Source organism: Sciurus carolinensis, chromosome 4 (assembly GCF_902686445.1).
Source record: "Sciurus carolinensis chromosome 4, mSciCar1.2, whole genome shotgun sequence".
Lineage (NCBI taxonomy): Eukaryota > Metazoa > Chordata > Mammalia > Rodentia > Sciuridae > Sciurus > Sciurus carolinensis.
In genome coordinates, this window is record NC_062216.1 from 23,474,083 (window position 1) to 23,496,497 (window position 22,415).

The 22,415-nt window shown below is 37.7% G+C and overlaps 1 protein-coding gene across 3 annotated transcripts in view; it reads left to right on the forward strand.

Moving 5' to 3' along the window:
* Positions 1 to 22,415, forward strand: part of Palld (palladin, cytoskeletal associated protein) — a 371,690-nt gene that overhangs the window by 162,326 nt on the left and 186,949 nt on the right. For all 3 annotated transcript variants that reach the window (XM_047548533.1, XM_047548534.1, XM_047548536.1), the window contains exons 6-8: positions 1,534 to 1,611; positions 6,627 to 6,768; positions 7,276 to 7,299. In XM_047548533.1, coding sequence (XP_047404489.1) covers positions 1,534 to 1,611; positions 6,627 to 6,768; positions 7,276 to 7,299 — 244 coding nt within the window. The remainder of the gene's footprint in view (positions 1 to 1,533; positions 1,612 to 6,626; positions 6,769 to 7,275; positions 7,300 to 22,415) is intronic.

Here is a 22,415-nt window from a genome sequence, read left to right on the forward strand (position 1 = left end):
ATCTAAGCTATTCAGAGAGGCATACGCAGTAAATATTTCCTTTAAATCCCTAAACCAGAGTGCAAAATTTATAGAAAAATCTCTGATTAAATCAGTAGATTTTTTTGCGTCTGTGTTTGATGTTGAAATATCTACAAGCATTTATCTGAATGCTGAGTACTGCACTATGCATTTCATATCAGAAAAAAATATGTGTGTTGCCAGCCCCATTCCCAGACAGTATATAAACTAGTCTGAGAAACAGGAAATACACACATGAAACACTTCTTAAGTATGGCAGAATTTATTAAGGGATAACACAGAAGCCTAAAAACAGAAAGATACATTCATCTCTAGGTGTAAGTACTATGATTATGTGAAAAGTACATTTTTAAATGGTCTTAATTCTACAGTAACACTGAATAGAAGGTACTATATCCCATTCTTATAGTTGGGAGAATGTAGTACTCTGGAAAATTCCATCCCTTTATTATCACAGGCAATGTTACAGAAAAGTTAATGCTCTGGAGCCAAGCTGCCTGAGTTCAGGTCCCGGCTCTACTGCTGACTAAGGGAACTTGAGCAAATAATGTAACCACTCTGTGCCCTGTTCCTTCATCTGCAAAATGGAGATAATAATTCTGCCTGTCTCACAGGGTTGTCATGAAGTTCAGTGAGGCACTCTTCACGTGACCCTGAATGTCTGGCACATAGTAAATACTATAAAGTGTTTTGTGTATTCTTGGGATGGTGTTAAGTGAGACCCAAATCTCCCAAACTACAACACAGTAAAAAGTCTTTCAGGAATAATGAATAAAAGCCATCACTTGTCTTAGCATCTTTTCAACTGTGTCCTGTAGCATATTAGGTGCATAATTAATGTCCGATCACATCATCTTAGGTTAAGAATCTAACATCCACTTATATAAGTGAAAAAGTTCAGATTATTTGAAGACAAGTGATTGTACACAAAGAAATATTTTCCACTTACTGTTTTGAAATCCTTGCATTTCCCCAGAAATGACTGCCCCTCGGTATTTAAGCACCTTTGTTTACTTGCACATAATGAAAAAAAAATTCTTCTTTTTTTTTCCTTCATGTCCTGTAATCCCTTTATCAAAAGAGCACAAGTTAAAAATAAAATAAGTAGATGTCTGATCATTTACTTTGCACTGCCAAGAGCATATGCTATTTTGATTTAATGAATTCACACTATTTAAAAAAATAATATCTGCGAAAACTTCTAAAAAGACCTCTGTGGAAGTCCCACACACCAAAATCCATTTGGTAATAGCATTTAAAAGCTTGTGGATCCCCTAGGAGCCAGGGAATTTTACCTCGAATATCCTTTGGAACAGAGAAGAGTAACAGATGTGAAATGAGGAAGCAGAACAATATCTGCTCTGTGGTTGGGCCAGAGGATGGTGCACAGCGATACCCTGGTTCACTGGTTTTATTCAAGTGGAGCCACCTCAATAATGAAAGGCTTCTTTAGCCCATCTTTTCAACAATTTATATATTTAGAATCTGATCCAGGTGTCTCTGCTTTTTCAGGTTCACAGTCCGACTTCGTATCTCTGTCGACCTGATGGAACCACCACCACACCCTACTTTCCTCCTGTTTTTACAAAGGTCTGACATCTGGAAGTCTCATTCTCTGTGTTTGCTTTGGTCCTTAAATTTCATTCACATGTGGCTTCGGGTAGCAGCCTTTAAAATTTAAAATGAACAGATTAGTAGGCTGATATCAGGGTTACCTTTGGGGCTAAATTTTTTTGTGGCACAACTGCAGTGTGACTCTCATCTTGAGAGAGGCCTAAGAAGTGTGCGTGTGAGCAGGGACTTGATAGGGCCTAAGATCTAGAGGGAAAGCCAAGAGAGGTAGAAAAATAAGATGCAATATGGTATTCAAGATTTCCTTGGGTTCCCAAGGAAATTACATAAGGTATCTAGAAAGTTTTATAGAAATTTTAAAAATAATTTGCCCTAAGTCAGTGATTTGATTTGACAGGTTGAATGATGTTCATTTCACTGGATGACAACTCAAGTCAGAAATGGTTCTATCACCTCACTTTTCTATTTTTCTTCTTTTTTTGTACCAGGGAGTGAACCCAGGGATGCTCAGCCACTAAACCACATCCCCAGTCCTTTCAATTTTTTATTTTGAGATAGGGTCTGGCTAAGTTGCTTAAGACTTCGCTAAGTTACTGAGGCTGGCCTTGAACTTTGATCCTCCTAGCTCAGCCTATCAGCTGTTGGAATTACAGGTGTACACACCACACCTGGATTTTTATTTTTCTTCTTCTTCTTAAGAAAAGTTACAAAACTTCATTGAAAGACATTTTAAAAGACCAAATAAATGAAGAGATAGACCTTTCTTGGGAACTGAAAGACTATAAAGAAGTCATTATTCCCTGGTTAATCTATATTTAATGTAAATCTTGCTAAAATTTCAACAGGTTGTTTCTGTTTATTTCTTTGATACAGAATTTGGCACCCTCATTCTAAAAGTCGTATGGAAGCAAAAAATGCCTAGGAACAGTCAGGTGTTTTAGTCAGCTTTTTCGATTTTGTGACTTAAGGACCCAACTAGAACAAGTGTAAAGGAGGAAAAGTTTGAGGCTCATGGTTTCACAGGTCTTAATCCATAGAAGGTCAGGTCCATTTTCTGGGCTCATATTCGAAGAGTGTGGCAGAGGGAGGCAGCTTATATGGTGATCAGGAAGCAGAGGGAGATTCTACTCACCAAATACAAAATATATACCCAAAGCCATGCCCCAATTCCCACCTCCTCCAGCCACACCCGACCACTTCTGTTACCCCTCAGTGAATCCCTGTCGGGGATTAATTCACTTATTGGGTTAAGACTCTTACAACCCAACCATTTCTCCTCTGAACCTTCTTGCACTGTCTCACATGTAAGCTTTTGGGGGACACCTCACATCCAAACCATAACATCAGGCCTCCTGGGGAGTGTGGTGTTAGGGAAGGGGTGGAATTTATCTGAAGAAATGTCATAGCTGTCTACAGATAGGATCATTATGATATCCTATCCTAAAAGCTCTAAAATCCACAACTTTTTGAGCACCAATATAAGGGCACTAGTGGAAAATTCCTCATGTGACAGGTCACAGTCACAATACAGAGGCACTAAAATTATTGTATTGAATTTACCTTCAGGTTATGTGCATAAGATGTTTATGAAATATAAATAAAATTGAAGTTTTTCTTGATCCCATCCCCATGATATCATGGTATATATGCAAACTTTCCCTAATCTGTAAAAATCTAAAATCTGAAACCCTTGTGGTTCCAATTTTTTTGGATCAAGGATACTCAACCTGTAGTATGGTCCTGACACAGGGCTGAACAAATTGATGAATAGTCAGAGTGGAAACCCAAAAAGGTACTTCAACACTTACAGAAACTTGCTGATCACTAAAGAAAGAATGATTTCTTCACAAGTGAAAAAAAATGTTAAATTGGATTCCAACCTCACACTTTTCATGGAAATCATTTCCAAGTGACCTAAGGACAAATGTGAAAGTAAATCTGTAAGATTTCTGTGGGGGTAGTAGCAAAAAACACCTTTATTGTCTTCATGTAGGGGTGATTTGTTTTTTTCTCCTAAGCCAGACAGAAGTCAGCTTCTATAATGATTCCAGTGGGTTCCACAGGCAACCCATGATAACAGTTGGAAATAGCTTTGAAACACCCCTGAGACAGGGTATCAAAAACAAAAGTCATGCAAAACCCTAGCAGAACAGTAACAGCCAATGCAGTTTTGCTTTGATGCTTAGAACAGGAAGCATTTACAGAAGAGGAGTGGACCCCCGTATTCAGTATGTAGTAGGTAGTATGTAATTTCAGGGTCATCCCCAGCAAGTATGTAAACCTGCATTATAAACCAAGACACTGCTGGTTTCAGGACACCAGGGCCCAACACACCTCTTGGTTTTTAAAAAAAAAAAAATCTTCAACTGTGGAGTCACTGAAAGCACAGCACACACTTCTCTGGTCACCCCAGCCTCTGTGTTCTGGGCCTGGACCGTGGCTTATCTGTTTTCTGCAGGGATGCTTCACCCACACTTGCCTCTGCTTTTCCCTTTTTTCCTTTGGGAAACTTCTCTCTCCTTTGCAAGGTCCTTTTGGGGCCTGGACTCTGGTTTTGGAGGGGCAGGTTTAGAAAATAATCCTGCTGATCCCCTCATGACTCAAACTAACCTTGGCTTTGCCACCTTTAGCACCTTCTTTGACCATTCTCTTGACGCCGTGGTAACAGGAGATGGTAGGTGGACATTTTCAGTCTGAGGGGCGCCTCTGTCTACTTCCTCACCCTACTCCGGAAAAGGTCTCCAGGTTTCACAGCTTAGCAGAGTCAGAGGTGATGCTGCTGCCTGCTCACCCAGTGGAGTTGGGGGCTTGGCTTGGGCAGCAGAGCTGGTATGGACTTTGGGCCTGTGAACAGCAGGCATGCACATGCAGCCAGGAGGTAGATAGCTACTCATATGGGGCTTTTCTTCCCTTAGACCCCTCCCAGGAATCACAATGTCAGGTGAACCTAATGTATGACAACAGATACCTTATATGGACCCCTTGGGGTTCCCAGATCCTGCACTGAATGGATAATCTAGATCATCTTAGTCTTTTGAGGGTTTCTCATTATGGTCCCAAAGGTTCTCCTAATGGTTTACTATGTTCAACTATGGCTTTTGCCAAGATTAAAAAAAGAAGAAGAAGTTTACACTAGGCGGAGCCAATTTGTTATCCTGGATTAACTATAGAGTTTTGACTGCTTTAGTTCCTTGGCATCTACCCATTTCTTACATCTCTGAGTTTCCAGCACTATAAAAACATATAATCTTAGGAATAAATCAGTCTCCTTTGGTGCCTGAAGTTTAAATAGTCATGCCTGAAAGCTCAAGCATGAAAAGTATTTGGATGCCATTTGTAATCTCTATGAATGGTTCTTGGACAAGACTGGAAACATTTAATAGGACAACCCATAGGAACTGGACCCCATGAGTGACATCATGCTGTGAGCCACTAAATTAATTCTTCAGTGGACCCAGTTACAAAGTCAAAAAAATCAATCTAAAACCGGAGATTTTCTACATTTAAAAATAAGAATGGAGAAGGAATGCAATCAATAGTTGGTAATCTTAAAATTTTCACTAAAAAAACGACATTCTTGTTTACTACCAAAATTCTTATCAAACATCAAATCAGACTTCCTGTTACACTTTGTAATTCATCAGTCAATATCATGGACTTTTAGGATTCTTGTAGTGATTTTGCACACTCAAGTACTCCATTGCCATAGTATTTGTTTTCCCATTTGCTATATGGTTTGCAGTGATCTCTGGTTCCCTCAGATAACTTTTATTTATTCATTTATTTAGTACTGAGGATTGAATACAGGGGTGCTTTACCACTGAGCTGTAGGGCCCCTTTTTTAAAAGATGGCATCTCGCTAAATTACTTAGGATCTTGCTAAGTTGCTGAGACTGGCCTCAAACTTACAATCCATCTGCCTCAGCCTCCTGGGTCGCTAGGATTACAGGTGTGCACCACCTCACCTGGCTCCTCAAATAGTTTTTTAAAACAAAACCCAAAATACCACCACCGAAAAACCTACATACTTCCTAATGTGAATCGGTTTGCTTTTGTTTATGTAGAGATAAGTTATTTCACCATGTTTTAATTAGGAGTTCTACATGCTCCCTAAGAGATCCAGTACTCTAGTCAAAAGTTTAAATAGGTCCCATTGTTGTTCATCGTGGAGGAGGAAGGTGGAGAAAGAACACATGTAAGGGAGCCAGTTCCATCTTGATATTTAAGAACAAGTACAGAGATTTGCTTCTTTGTATCTATAAAGTCAAATTAATTTCTAATCTGTTGGATTATAAAAGTAGATTGTATGAGGAGCAATAAGGGCTGTGGCATGGAGGAGGAAATGAAGGTCAATAAGGAAGAAGAGCAGCATGTTTTATGAGTTTACTCAGAATCTCAAAATGAAAAAATACCGCAACTCTTGGCTTAATAAACCTGACTTAGGAAATTAGTTGCGCAGAGGGTGAGGAGTACATGAAAGATCAGTGCATATGAAAACGAATGTGTCTTTTATCTTGCCTGGTTTCCTTAAGGATCTATAGTTATTTGGAGTGTAATTGTTCGAGGAAGTTTATGTTCTACCAGTTTACTCTTAAATGTAGATAAAGAAAAATAACATCAAATTACCATAAACATAGGGCTGGGGATGCAGCTCAGTGGTAGAGCACTTGCCCTGCATGCATGAGGCCCTGGGTTTGATTCCTAGCACCGCAAAAAATAAAATAGAAAGAAAACTATCACAAATATAAAGTTACCATCCAATTCCATAAATACAAAAGGGTCCATGCGAGTTTGTAAACAGGTCAAAAAATTCTATGAGGTTTATGGTAAACTGTATCAATTTTATGTCATAGATATTACAAAAAGCTAATTATCAATGGACTTAAAAGGGTTTCTCCTTCCCTGGGTTAGTGGTAATTATATGATGATTCAAGTTCTGCATTTTATCTGAGGTTTGCAGTTTTTATTCTTTGTTGTGAAATTGCTTAAGAACACACCAAAGTCTGAGGGAGACAATTTTCCTTGAATTTCAGGAACTGCAAAACATCGCAGCCTCAGAGGGCCAGGTAGTGGTCCTGGAGTGCCGGGTTCGAGGAGCGCCCCCTCTCCAGGTCCAGTGGTTCCGGCAGGGAAGTGAAATCCAAGATTCTCCAGATTTCAGAATTCTACAGAAAAGTAAGGAGAGGGCCTGATCTCCCAAGTCTGACCATTTTATTCTCTCTGGTTTGGGGAAAACCAAGGACTGAATCATCCTGTTGATTTCTGCTTTTAAAGAGGAATGAGACCAGATCATCCACAATATGAATGGTCCAGTAAATTAAAACTGTAGCCCTATTGAAACTGATGAAAGATATGTATTCTTTCTTTAGGAAAAATACACACATATATTTGAATTCAAAATCAAGCAAATATTTTTGTAGGTTCATATGTCTATAACCCATCTACTATACTTTTTTAGAACTTCCTGATGTGTTACTGGAATAAGGGTTTTCTATTTTTATAGAAATAAACATTGACCTGCTAGCCCTTTAAATCACCTTTTTGTGTTATGGAGGTTGTCTGTAACATTTCTGCAGATATGCCCTAGATAAGATAACAGGAAAGGAGAGATAGGTTTATTTTATTAATGGAAGCCTATTCTAATATTCTGTTCTGATTTTTTTTTTCTCATATGGAAAACAGAACCTAGATCTACAGCTGAACCTGGTAAGCATTTGCTTTTCTGGAGGGTTAATATATCTTGTGGGTTTCAATAGTTCTTTGTTTCTGTTTTAAAGTCATAAGCAGAACAATGTTTTTGCAGTTCCCTGGAAATGTGAAACCCCCTTAAAGACAATATCTTCTTTATCGGGACTCTGTACGCTGCCTTTTACATCAACTTCTTTATTAGTAAAACATTACGTGCCATTCAGACAAGAAGGTCAAGCTCAGTGATTTAGGGCTTTTATACTCAGAAAGCAAACCAAGCTAATGATAAAAAGACCTCCTAAAATTCCAGTAGAAAAGAGCAATCTGCCACATACTTCTACTGCCCCAAACCCTGGAACAGCTAGACTCCAGGCTTAAAAGTGAGTCTTGAACAGGAGATGCCCAGAGATAGGAGCAGCTGATCGCCAGTACCCTGAGCCATACATAAACTTTTACTGTTCTGCAAGCATGAAGAAAGTCATCTTGCCCTGGGCTCTCTCTCAATTCCCTCATTGGACCTCATCAGAGTGCTATGTGACCCAGAAGCCTCGGGGCCAGCTGCTCCCCAGCCTCCCTGCCTCTTGTATTTTTATGACCCCTCAGGGACTAAAAAGATGTTTGTCCAGGTATTTCCTAGCGTGTCCTCCTCCAGACTGTATTCTTTTATATTTTTCCCATCGGCAAAGCATAGTTTCACTTGTTTTATTTTTAACAAAGGGTAGAAAAGCAAGCCGTTTCCCTGTTTGTGCTCTAGGCACTTCTGCTCTGGTGTCAAACAGGGCTCATGACACGTGCCTTGGGCACTGTGACCTTGCCCTGACCCTTTTTGGAAACCTGAGGTTTTTCTGTGAGCTACTGCAGGTCAGATTGCTGTAGTCAGCCCCTGATCTCTCACATCTAAATATCAGGTCTTTGAAAGCAGAGCATGATACTGTTAGGGACCAAGTGGAAAGGATGCATCTCCACATCCTTTGAGAACAACTGGAATTGATCTGCAGCCTTCTGAGTTACAACTGGAGCATGTCGCCCCACTCCATGTGTCAGTTGCCACATCAAATGCTGTAGACATTTTCCAGACTGTGGAAATATACCACTTTCTATTTTTTCTGTGATATGTCTTTGTATAAAATTGAATAATGCTAGTTCCCTTGTGCATGGAACCTCTGAGACCAAACTTACTACATGAGCTAACATGGAAATCCTATGGAGAGTTGGGGCACATCATTTGCCTTTACTGTTTTATATTGCAATAGATAGATGATAGATAGGTAGACAGGAAAGTAGGAACCAAGTCTTGCTTCTATTTATATGAAATAGTTTATTATATATAACAGACAGTTCTTTTAATGCTTTATGCACAAATAAGACTGAAACCTTGGGCCCCAAATTCTAAAAGTGTTGCTCACAGGATGGATTAAGGCTGCATTTTGTATTCTGAACAAATTGATGCAACTCTGTCTCCATCATGTTCTTGTCCTCTATCACCATCTATTAGGTGGTGATGATTTATTGGATGCCTCCCATAATCTAGGTTGGAAAATCAGCAACTAACCAGCATCTGAAAGTTCAAAGCATTGTTTATGAACTGCACAGTTTAGTTGACTTTATGTGCATGTTTGAACATCGAAAACCCTGAGAATATACTAAGGAGGAATAAGTTTAGATAAGGAGGGATTTGGAAATGTCTCCTACCCCTGCCCCCTTTCCCTCACCCCTAATCTTACAAACATCCCTTCTACTTCAGTTATGGTTTTCTCTTTTGTTTCTAAATATTGATCATAAATTATTTAATAAAATTAATCCTAAGCAGCTTCCTGAAATCACCAGACCTCTAGAACTTACTGAAATGCCTTTTGATTTAACATGGCAAAATCATGGAGAAAGGTGAAGATATGAAGGGCCTTTTTTTTAAACCCCATATCCTCACAATGCATGACACTTGGCTGTATTTCCTCATTTTTATTTTTTCTTTAGTTATATCTGAAAGCATTTAAGAAAACTTCTCTATCCCAACCACTAAAATAGTATTTGCTAAAAACAAGTATTTCTTGGCAGAGAAATATTTCAAGCAAATTTGTCAATACAAGGGGGAAAAAAACAATAGTTAGGAGATATTAAAGAACAAAACAAACCTAACACAACAGATTTTCCCTGACTTCTGATAATTTCTCCACAATTACCTTCACCACAACAATGCTAGAATTGCTCCTTTCTCTTTCACAGCAAAGCATTAAAATGCCCTGCTTCAGGAAGTCTACAGTCAGTATGTAGTGTTAAATAGAATTCATGATCACATTTTTTAAACAACACCAAAAAAAAATTTAAACACAAGAACAACTACTCCTATGACAGCTTATTTGAGTTGATAGAAGTAAAAACTTTTAGCACAAGGAAAATTTAAAGCATATTTGTGGTTAAACAAGGTTTTGGCATATCTAACAAAGCTAAGTATGATTCTATTACTAACTGCCAAATGTTTTCCTTACACTGACCTTGAAGTTTCTATGTCAAGGGGAATACACACACACACACACACACACACACACACACACACGTATATAATCGGACTGTTTACTTTCCTTAAATGACCTGATTGACTATTTTGTCTTTCCCGTATTCCACCATATAGAGTGGATGTAGGAACTGGCCTGATAACTGCTTTTTAGCCACTGTTAAGTGCAAAGGAGAAAAACAGACGTGACTACAATACATCTGAGGCCAGAGATAAATTTTATAGGACTGGGTCAGTGATGTTTTCCAAATGCTAAAACATAAATAGCCTTTGAAATTCAGGAAAATATTTAAACATCAGATTTTATTACCCTCTCTTCCTCCTCTGACATAGCCCCTCTTTCCTGCTGCTCTCTCTTCTCTCTCCCCCACTTCTTCCTTCCCTCCCTTTCTTCTTCTCTTTCTCCATCTCACTCCCTCATTCTTTTTTTCCTCTTCATTCTCCTTCCTTATTCATGGGCAAGATGATTTTAAAGCTCTAAAACTAAAATTGAAGTTCCCTAGAACCTAGATATTGCCCCATTAGGGATTAGCATCTAGATAAAGAAGGAAATAGCAGATTCTCTCCCCATGCATTTGTGCAACTGAAACAGGTTTTTCTTGTCACTGCTGTGTTGTATTCATCTAATGTGTTTTACACTCCCCTCTCTGTCTAGACAGAAGTCAGCTTGCATCACAAATCCTTTCAGACTGTTTTGTGAATTAATAGCTAGTCAGCTTACTTAAGACCAACATCCGTTGTCATATTACCTGCCCTGGCCTTCTTCTTTGACATTCTGACTTTATACTGATTGAATCCTTCAAAGACTGGTCTGGGGGTGGGGGGGGGGAGGAGAATCATTTGACAGATGTTAATACTCAGGCTCTTACTCAGCTGTCTGGAAAGAGCCACAAACCGTATTGAATTACTTTTGTAGCATTGTCTAATGGCACGCAAAATTAAAACCACAAAAAAAGTGTCTTACTGGTTGGAGAATTATAAAAGGATGGTGCCTCCTACTTTCAGTAGGAATCTCAGATCCATCCTCTATCTTATATAATAGAGTTTGTGTTTTGATTCTGTGACTCAGATTATGCTTAATTAAATGTCCTAAGGCGCTGAGTTGTAGGAGGACTGTGGTGGGATGTTTTTTGAGATCTCAGCAGATGGTGCACAGTTTAAACTCAATGCAAGTTCTAGGTGAGGATGGTAGGTTGAACAAGAACATATAGAATAAAAGTAGGCCATATAAAACCTGTGATTCCCAAACTGTGTGACAAGGTACCTGCTATGCCTCTTCATACTGATAGGGACGCTTTCCTAGGTTTGAGGCAAACACATCAAACCTGACATCTGAGAGATAGGACACAATGACTAGCTGGATTTTGTTCAGAATTTTACCTTCGGATCCCTGTACATTCTTTTCTATGACATCTGTCTTTATGAAACTGAGTTTTTGATTGATATGTGACAAACAGCAAGTAACACATGAAAATCTGTGTCAACTGTGAAACTGTGTCCTGGCTCACGCAGAAATTGGTTTTACACTCCCAATAAATGTGCTCATCTGTTTTGTTACTTTGTGATTATTATTTTAATTATTTTTAAAATTGTGGTTTTTTAAGAACAATTTTTTTTTTCTTTAGATGCACGTATATTTTTTTCAAACAGTACCTAACTCGTTCAGACCTAAATACTTATTAAATTCTTTGGAAATAACTACCTAATAAATGGAACAATTAGGTATATCTTATGGCTTTAAAATCATCATAAAAAAATTACTGAGATATTCAGGGACCCATGATCCATGAAAGTTTGGTTTAGTCCCTGGGAGGAGGGAGGAAGACTCAGGGCTCTCAGGCACCCATTTTCAGTCCTCTTCCTGCACTCACCTCTGGAACACTGGCCCGTGAACTCTGCCTTGCTTGGCAGAGACCGAAGCACTCTTCTCTGGACATGCTGAACATCTCAAGAGGAAAAAAAAAAATGCATAGATAATGATTTGGAAGTTCGTCCTACAAAGATGCCACCTAGATCGTGCTACAGGAAAGCCAGAGTTGACAAGTTCCTCTCTTACAATCAGAGCTTCTAATCAACTCATAACCAAGAAAAAAATCTCTAACATGGATGATAGAAAAGGAAACAAGCAACTCCTCTGAAAGCAACATGGAGGAAACAGGGTTGCAAGGAGAAGAAAATGTAAAAACAAAACAAAGCAAAACAAATCTTCCCTCAGATGGATAAGAAAATCAGCAATCCAAGATATAAAAGTGAAAAGGTTTTCAAAACAGAATTTTTTTGGAATGTAAAAGTTTGTCTCAGAAGTGAAAGTTGAGGGCACGCCCCCTAAATAGAGCAAAACAATCAAGAAGGGATCCAAGAGAAAACAGGTCAGAAAGAGGAGCCAGAGAATCATCCCAAGTACGTTATTACATGTATTCATGGGGTTCCAGGAGAAGAGAAGAAAGAAGGGGGAGGAAGGGAATTGTCAAGGAAATAATTTTCTGAAAATTCCCCAAACTGAAACCTACCAGTTTCCAGATTGGAAGAAAATAAAAACCCACCAAGTGTACAATGTGTAGAATAAACTCAGAGCTAGGCACAGCATCATGAAGCTTATGATATCCAGGACAAAGAGATCATTCTGCAAGTGCCAGGGAGGAAACATCAGGTCATATTAAAACTGGTAAGATCAGAAAGGGTTAATTAAGCCTTCTTGGCAGCCACACTAGACACACAGACACAGTGAGGCAAGACCCACAAAACTCAAAAGTAAAATTTCACCTTCAGCTTAGAATTCTTCCCACAGCCAAACCTTCAGTTCTATGGGAAGACCTAGTAAAAGTAGCTTCAGACTTGCAAGGTCTCAAGAAGTTTCCTTCACTACCCTTTACGGAGGACGTGCTCCATGATGGCAAGAATTAACCCAGAAAGAACAAGATGTTGATGTGGGGACTAGGAATCAGGAGATCAAAAGGAACCACCAAGAGGGTCACGATCCATGCATCAGGAACGAAGGGCCAGCCTGACTGGTGTGGTGTGACCCCAGAGAGAAACACAGGAACTCTCATCTCCAAGAGGTTTGTGGTCACAGGGCCAGCCCATCTTCTACTCTGATGACAGAATGGCTGGGTGATAACCAGACTGAATTGTCCCTACTTGGTGGACTTGCTCCCCACCCCCCATGCACTGCCCCCTGGATCCATTGAAAACACCCATTTCACCCCACAGAAGTGATCTGCTTTGACCCAGGCCTGAGATCTGGAATTTAGTTGACCATTTTGAGTTTAGAAAAAAAAAAACATGGTGATGTCCACTCTACTAACGATTCCTACCAGCTGTCCAACTTCCATTCATGCTAAATCCACCAGACTGGCCCCCTGACATGAACCTAGTATCTCCCAGGACTCACTAGTGACCTGTGGGGTTTTGTAACTTTCAGGGAACTTAAAGCTAGTTTATAACTTTTTTCTAACAATGATAAGGTTGCCTTTTCTTTACTTAAGATATGTGCTTGTTACTCAAGTTTTTAAAATTAAAGGATTTTTAAGGATGTATATACCTAGGTGGTAGACATATTAAAGAAAATTAAAGAAATTTTTGTCCCAAAAAAAGGAAAGTTAAATTGGCGAGGACATGCAAGGCATTTCTAAAGCATTAGTAATATTTGATTTCTTAGACTTGATAAAACTGAGTTTATTTCATTATTATTCCTTAAACCATACATTTTAAATATCCTTCTACCTACATGATACATCCACAGTTTTTAAAGATCTTCAGTAAATATTAATACAGGCATTTCATTTACTCATGGTGAATTTCATCTTGTTGAATTAAACCCAGAGTTCTTTTATCAGTTGTGTTTGCCAAACCATGTGGTTTGAAAAGTAGAAGCTGGATTTCTTTTTAGTTATTTTGGACAAAAAGAAGAAAAGACTGTCAAGGAAGATGTGTATGAAAATGTCCCCTCAAAACCCAAGGAACTAATAATCTTATCCTTGCTGCTTGCTGCCTCGTCATTTTATGAGTTTCCAAAAAAAAAAAAAAGTTGGTTTTTGTTTGTATTTAATCAAGTGTTAAGTACATTCAAGAACTTGAATGAAATTCAGGATTGCCTTATGGGAGATACTACTATAATTAATTTTTAGGTAACTTTAAAAAGCAGAATTTATTACCAATAAAAATAGTTTCTGACTTAGTAATTTATTATATGCCATCAAGTCAAAACCTCAGGAATTCAAACTTAGGAAAATTGGATTAAAATGAATCATAATTAAAGTTATTAATAACTTTAATTTTTTCATTTTGGGGGGAGACAATATTTTTAGTACAGATAAGTGAGTCTCTAACTCCCTTTATTTGACATAGCATTCATTTCCTGATTTCTACTCCTAACCCAAATTTATTTTACAGATGTCTTAAAGGTCTTTATTCAAGTAAGATGCTACCAAATGAAAATGCAATATTGCAACCTGGTTCATCTCATTTCCTCATGACTTTCTTCGTTTTTTGTAATGTCAGAACCATACAAGCTGTGATGCTTCTTTCAACAAAACACAAGCCTATTGTCACAGTTGGATGACACTTTTTAAGAGAAGAAACACTGAACAAATTTTGGGACATAAAATTAAAATTTTAACTAGTAAAAATGATATAGCAAATGCATGAATCACTAAAATAATATCCCAAAGCTTATTTTTTCTTGTCTTTTCAAAAAAGAAAAGACAAGAAAAAAAGAAATAAACTTTGGGATTTTATTTTTCAGTACTGGGGGTCAAACCCAGAGTCTCACACTCACTGAGGAAGTACTCTACCTCTGAGCTATATTCCCAGTTTGTTTGTTTGTTTCATTAAGTCTGTAACTTTTCTAAATGTTCAGTTGGCCAACAACTATATACCTTATCTTACAAAGAAATATTCCTGAAAAATCATATGAAATGAGTTTTGTCTAATCAAATTAGAAACACACAAAGGAAGCTTGTGGGGACATCAGGAATATCATTCTCACTGAGAATTTCTTTAGAAAACAACTTTTTGTAAAAGTATTTTTCCTTCAATCTAAATTTTAGTCATGCATTTATTCAAAAATAATTATGGAGAGCCTGCTGTGGACTAAATGCTAAGAATTTACAGCTGTGAGCAAAACAAATGGCTTCTGCTCTCAGATGGTATATTCTAGTCCAGGGACCAGAAACTAACAAATAATGGCACAATAAATTATTTAACCATAGTTTTGATAGATGTTTTTGAGGAAAGTTTGCCATCCTGAAATCTGACCAAGTCTAATCAAAACAGGATTCTCTGAGAAAGTGGTATTTTTGTTTTTGTTTATTTTTTTATTTATTTTTTGGCTGGTTTCTTTGATACTAGGAATAGAACCCAGGGGTGCTTAAACACTGAGCTACATCCCCAGTTTTGAGACAGCATTTCACCAACTTGTTAAGGTTGGTCTCAAACTTGCAATCCTCCTACACAGCCTCCTGAGTCACTGGGATTACAGGCCTGCACCACCTCACCCGATTTAGGAAGTGATGTTTAATGGGGAAATATAAGGCTGAGTAGGAAATTGCTAACTACTCCTGCATGGAGGCTTAGGGACCTAAAGGAATGTGGCTTCCCAGGGTGCTAAGAGTTTTCTTGCCCAAAGCTCAGAAAGCACAGAGCTGAGAGACACAGAGGCAGCCTGGCAAGAAGCAGGACTTCATACCCCACATGAAGGATTCTGAATTTATCCTCAAGGTCCTGGAAGGATGGGGAAATAATAAAACTTCATTCTTAAAAGAACCTTCTGATTCAGAAGTGGCAACTATGCAGACAAGCTCAGATTTTCCTAAGACAGTATAACCACAGAATCATAGAAAGCATCAAAAGAAAGTCTTTAGAAATTCATCAAAATCAGCATTCCAAGACTGCTTTGTGTCATTGTGACCTGAGAAAATTTCATGCTGGTTTTAAATGGAGGTGTCAAGGCAATGAATTATGTCTGTATTTACAGTGGGAGCACTCTTGGGCATTGAATAGGCAGTGGCATTTCTAAGAGTCTCCAGAAACCCTGCCTTTCCAGGTGTAGAAAACCCAGGGTTGAGAGACGAGCTCTCCAAACACCCCAAGCCCTGTGAAGATAGTACAGGGACCTTTGCTGTGGCTCCCCAACTCAGGAAATACCAAGATGTCACTGAAACCTGGGAAGGTTTACTGCTCCCAGCAGTACTGCCAACGGGGAAGAAGGTGACTGTTATGATTTGGATACAAAGTGCCCCCCAAAAGCTCTTGTGTTAATACAGGAATATTTGGAGATGAAATGATTGGCTTGTGAGAGCTGTAGTCTAATCGGTTTGTCCTAGTTCAAATGGAGTAACTGGGTGGTAAATGTGGGCAGGTGAAAGCATGGACACTGGGGTCTGCCCTGGAAGGGTTGTTCTTCCTGTGGCCCCTCCCCGCACCCCTCTCTGCTTCCTGGCCACCATGAAGTGAGCAGCTTTTCTCTACCATGCCCTTCCGCCATGCTGTTCTGCCTCATCTTGGACCCAGAGCAATGGACTCAGCTGACCATGAACTAAACCTCTGAAATGACGAGCCAAAATAAACTTTCCCTCCTCTAAGTTGTTCTTGTCAGGTGTTTTGGTCACAGTGACTCAAAGCTAACACAGTGACGTGCCCCTGCTTGCAGCCCATTGCTCAGAGGGCAACCCCTGTGTGAGGGTGCTTTCTAAAGTCCCAGGAGAGCAGACTGCTCATTTCTTCTACCACCAGCAGGTCCACAATACCATGTGCTTTGTCTCAGCTTATGTGCTCGTCCAGTGTGTCTGGTGTGTGAGAGGACATAGAGCCCATCAGTGAATTATTTGGATAATGAGGAGGGTAATTAGAATTTTCAACGTCAGGAAACTCCCAGGCGCCCTGACTTAAATCTTTCATTACCTTGCTCTGCGTCAGGTTCCTTGTGTCCTTAACTAGGAAAAAATGCAGAACAACTAGAGAAGTTTTGTGCTTTAGGGGAAAACGACATACTTGTAGGAGACAGGCAGCCTACCTTTAGCATTTGGGCTGTGGCACTGTTAGCCATGACCTTGAGAGAATCACTTTGAACCAAACCTGAAGGATTGAGAGATTTGGGCTAGTCAGTCTCAATTCCCACAGAGCACTTCTATCCAAAGTCTCATTTACCCTGCTCTGGTTAAGTCCATGTTTAACAGACTTGTAACCATATGTATTCAATTTAAAAATTCCCAGTCCCTTGTACCTTTCCAGTTACATCTCACTTCCCAAATGATTAATCTTATGTGAAGCTCCAACTTGAATTATTTCCACACTTTCTATCTTCCTCTGCAATTGGAAAGCCAAGAACTGTGTAGAGTATTGTCAAAAAACACAGGATTACCTCATGCTCTCTCTGTTATTCCAGTTTTCCTTCTATGCCGTGAACCTTTAAATCAAATAATAACTGTGTCCTTCAAATGTATCAGGACCTCTCAAATCTGTGTCTGGAAACCCTTTTCTTAATAGGTCAAACAGGATTAATGGACAAATTTTGAATCAAGAACTGCACTAGGTATTATAGGGCATTTAAAAAAATTTTTTTTATGTTTTTATTGTTTGTTCTATTTAGTTATACATGACAGTGGAATGCATTTCAGTTCATTGTACACAAAGGCAGTACAACTTTTTATTTCTCTGGTTTTACAAGATGTAGAGTCACACCATTTGTGTAATCATACATGTACATACTGTAGTGATGTCTGTCTCATTCCACCATCTTTCCTTCCCCCTGCCCCTTCCCCTCCCCTCATTTCCCTCTACACAATCCAAAGTTCCTCCATTCTTCCCTTACCCACCCCCCCCATTATGTATCAGTATCCACTTATCAGAGAAACATTTGGTCTTTGTTTTTTGGGATTGGCTTATTTCACTTAGCATGATAGTCTCCAACTCCATCCATTTACTTGCAAATGCCATAATTTTATTCTTCTTTATGGCTAAGTAATATTCCATTGTATATATATACCACAGTTTCTTTATCCATTCGTCTATTGAAGGGCATCCAGGTTGGTTCCACAATCTAGCTATTGTAAATTGAGCTGCTATAAACATTGATGTGACTGTGTCACTTTAGTGTGCTGATTTTAAGTCCTCTGGGTATAGACCAAGGAGTGGGATAGCTGCGTCAAATGGTGGTTCCATTCCAAGTTTTCTAAGGAATCTCCATACTGCTTTCCAGAGTGGTTGCAACAATTTGCAATCCTACCAGCAGTGTATGAGTGTGCCTTTTCCCACACATCCTCACCAACATGTATTCTTGATAATCACCACTCTAATTGGAGTGAGATGAAATCTTAGGGTAGTTTCAATTTGCATTTCTCTAATTACTAGAGATGTTGAACATTTTTTCATGTATTTGTTGATCAATTGTAGATCTTCTTCTGTGAGGTATCTGCTCAGTTCCCTAGCCCATTTATTGATTGGATTATTTGTATTTTTGGTATTAAGTTTTTTGAATTCTTTATGAATTCTGGAGATTCATGCTTTATCTGAAGTGCATGTGGTCAAGACTTTCTCCTACTCTATAGGCTCTCTCTTCACATTATTGATTGTTTCTTTTGCTGAGAAAAAAGCTTTTTAGTTTGAATTCATCCCATTTATTGATTCTTTCTTTTATTTCTTGTGCTTTGGGACTCTTATTAATGTAGTCTTGTCCTAAATCAACATGACGAAGATTTGGGCCTACTTTTTCTTCTATTTGGTGCAGGGTCTCTGGTCTAATTCCTAGGTTCTTGATCCATTTTGAGTTGAGTTTTGTGCAAAGTGGGAGATAGGGGTTTAATTTCATTTTGCTGCATATGGATTTCCAGTTTTTAGTGCACTGTTTTTTAACAGTTGATCATGACCCATTGCAGTGAATAGTAAACACCATATTAAAACATAAATAGAATAAAAGTAGTAGAGTGCCACTAATATTTTGGGAAGTCTTTATGGAATACACACACACACACACCTTATATCTATACATGGGTTGAACATAAATTGTACACCTGTGAGTTCTAATGAAAAATGTCTAAAATTCATTTTTAGGGCAAAATCTTCTATACTTTCCTCAAGATAAAAATCATCTGGAAATCAAGTTTGTTTGTTTGTTTGTTTTTATCCTTAGCCTTAACCCAGATCTGCTGAATCAGAATATCTAGGGGAGAAGAGAAGATTCAGAAATCAGTATATTTAACAGATGCAGCAGGTGATTCTTTTTCTCAAACAGGTCTTGGAAACACCACTATGAAAGGGTTGAGATTCAAAACGTTAACAATAATCTATACCTAACCTGATGGAGTCCCCCTTCAAAATAAGTACCCAATATTACTGAGGTATAGCTTTAAATTTATACAAATTTAAATAATAGCTAGCGCTACATCCTAGACTTACATCAAGGGCCAAATGTAGGATAAAAATAAAACTAGAGTAACACAGTATCCTTCCTACTCCATAGTGGCCAGTTAATTTTTCTATCCTTGAGTATTTCTTCTTTTTTCTCACTGAGTTACAAATATTAAAATTAAGTGTAAATTCGAGTTGGGGATCTTTTGCACTGATGGAGATGCTAAGGACAGCAGAGGTGAGGTGAGCATGCCTGAGTTTGGCATCTTCCCTGATTTATACCGGAGCGCCTGTTCTATGGGCTGTGGTGTTCATCTGAGCTTTACTTATGGACATACGGTATTGAATTTCTACAGAACCCTATGTAACCTATGTTCAAAACTTGAATACATTTTCCTTTTGCTGTTACCAATACTACAAAAACTGGAAATAAATATCCTGCTTATATTAAACTGAATTGACTTTGTTTTCCCACTTAGGTAAACACTGGGAAAGCCAGAAAATTCTGAAGAGTGTTGTCTGTAGAACCCACATTCACACTGAGTATACCAACCATCTTTTAAAGGTCTATTTTGATTGTAGAATTTAAAAATATACCTTCTGCTTCTTAGTGATAAGACATGAAAGGAATTGTCAAAGCCAACTGGCATCTTTATGAGTCAGGTGTGCTCACAGTTGTTATATAAAAAACTACCTGCTGCAGTACCACCCAGTAGGAGCACATTTTATTATCCCAAAGCATGTTTCAAGTAATTATGAAAAAATGAGGGCTGAGTTCTTATTTAGTCAGTATTTTTCACTATTTATAGGACAGATAATCTTCAGTGATACCCTGATTTCAGTAAGAAAGAAAATAATTTTATTTGAAACAAAGTAACAACATTAAGAACTTAAACTACATGTTAATTAAAATAAATACCATTGATATCTTTTGAGATCGTTGAACCTTTTTGTGTTTCCTATACATAGAAGCACAAATTAAAAAAAAATAGGAATAACCTGAAATAATCTGTCCCTTTATTATGAGTTCTGTTGTCTCTCTATAATGTTATAGTGTACAGATATCAGCAGAATTGTATGTTTAAGTTTCTACTCTAAACTAAAACTGAAACCTCATGAAATTTTTAACATATTTAAAAAGTAGAGAATCCTATACCTGTTTGTTCCTCTTAACGTTTGCACCATTTATTTGCACAAAATTTGTACCATATATTTGTCTTGTGTATTTAAAAATATAAAATATGAAAAAATATATATATAAAATATGTAATTTTTAAAAGTAGAGAAATATCTCAATAAAGAGGAAAAGGAAGATGATTCAGGAAACTATGTTTGGTTTTGTCTTTATAGATTCAGTAGGAAGGATCACAAAGCTATTAAAAAGAATGGGAGAGGGGGCAGAAGAGATGATTATAGGGTATTTATAGTGTATCTAATATTTGGTCAATTTTAAAAGATACTGCATAATCAACTAGAACTGTAATGCCTCCAGAATTTGGAAATAAACAAACACCAGGATTTTTTACTTTCCTCAACACTTTATTAATTGCCTTAAAATCTTAATTCTACATTTCCTATTTCCATCTTATATTTCAAGAAATATTTGCAAACTAGCACTGTCTAATGAACATTTCCTCTTGCAACTGACTTAACTGCCTTTTAAGACAGTACAGTTTTGTAGGAAAGAGAGAAGGAGAGCTAAAAATATCCTTGTGGCCCATGGATATTAAGGGTGTAGACTTTTGGAGTTGAAACAAATCTGAAGATTTTCTAATTCCAGTTGTTTCAGGAGGACATGCCTCACCCATAAAATTACAAAAACTAGAGTTATTATGTTATACCTGCTGCTACCAAATATTAAGACAGCCTTCTCAAAAATGCTCAACAAGTATGATGAATTCTGAAAATATCTAGAAGCTTTCATAGACAAAGTTTGCAGACTTTATCTCATACATTTTTCTATTTATAATCTTTCATTAACAAGTTCTTCCACTCATTTAATCAACCTTCTTCCCTTTTGATGCAATTATAGCTACATTCCAGCCCTTTTAAGTTTTTTTTATTTGAAACAGGGGCTTGCTAAGTTGTTGAAAGTCTCGCTAAGTTATTGAGGCTGACCTCAGACTTGCAATCCTCCTGCCTCAACCTCCTGAGCTGCTGGGATTATAGGCCTATGTCACCTTGCCTGGATAAATTAGCATTTAAATGGATGAATACTTAATATACATCGTATTACTTTTTATTGTGATAAATATATAGTATGAAATCTACCTTCTTAAAATTTTAAGTGTGCAGTACAGTGTTGTTAACTATACACACCTGTTGTGCAAGAGAGCTCTAGAACTTTTTCATTTTGTGTGTCTGCAACTCTGTGTCCACTGAACAGCCCCCCTCACTCCCCTCCCCAGCCCTGTCCACCCTACTCAACTTCCTACTGCTAAGAGTTTGACTACTTCAGATACTTTGAAAGTAGAATCTTGCTGTCTTTATCCTTCTGTCATTGTTCTTTACCTCTAACTAGATAATTCCATTCTTTTAATTTGTCCTTATTAAGACCTTTTATTTACTCATTTTTGTGTCTACATTGGACCTAGTTTTTCACACCCCATTTAAACATCAAATCGAATAATATACTAAAAGAATAAGGTATGTGTCTCCATAATTCTTGCAAATTTAAACCTGTATCAATATATCTGAGAAACAAGTTAGTTTTACCCTGTACCATATCACTAAAATCTCCATAGTTTATAATTACTGTGATCCCTACAACTTTCCATAGGAACATCACATTCTGACTCGAAAGAATCCTGCATTTTTAGCACTTAGCAAAATCTCAAGCATGATTCATTAACCAGATTATCCTCACCATCATCAGGAATGGGTAGTGGTAGGATAAAACTCAAGAATGGAGTAGGAAATACACTCTTTTTTTTTTTTTTTTTTTTTTTTGGTCTACAATCAAATACAATGAACTTTTAAATTAATACCTATTTCATTACTCTTTATTGTGATAATAAATAACATGAAATCTACTTCGGGAAGTGAGATTATTAAAGGGCCTGTTGGATATAGAAGGAATTGAATTATAAAAGAAGACTTTCACTTTTCATTTTACACTTTCTACTTTGTATTGTTTAACTTGTTTACTTTTATAGTTTTTACATGTAAAAATTTAAAATATTTAAAGATCTCTTTGACAGACAAAAGTTTTTATCACAAGGTAACACTTTTACCCACCATTGATATGTTTTTCTGCCAGCATTTGAAATACACAATA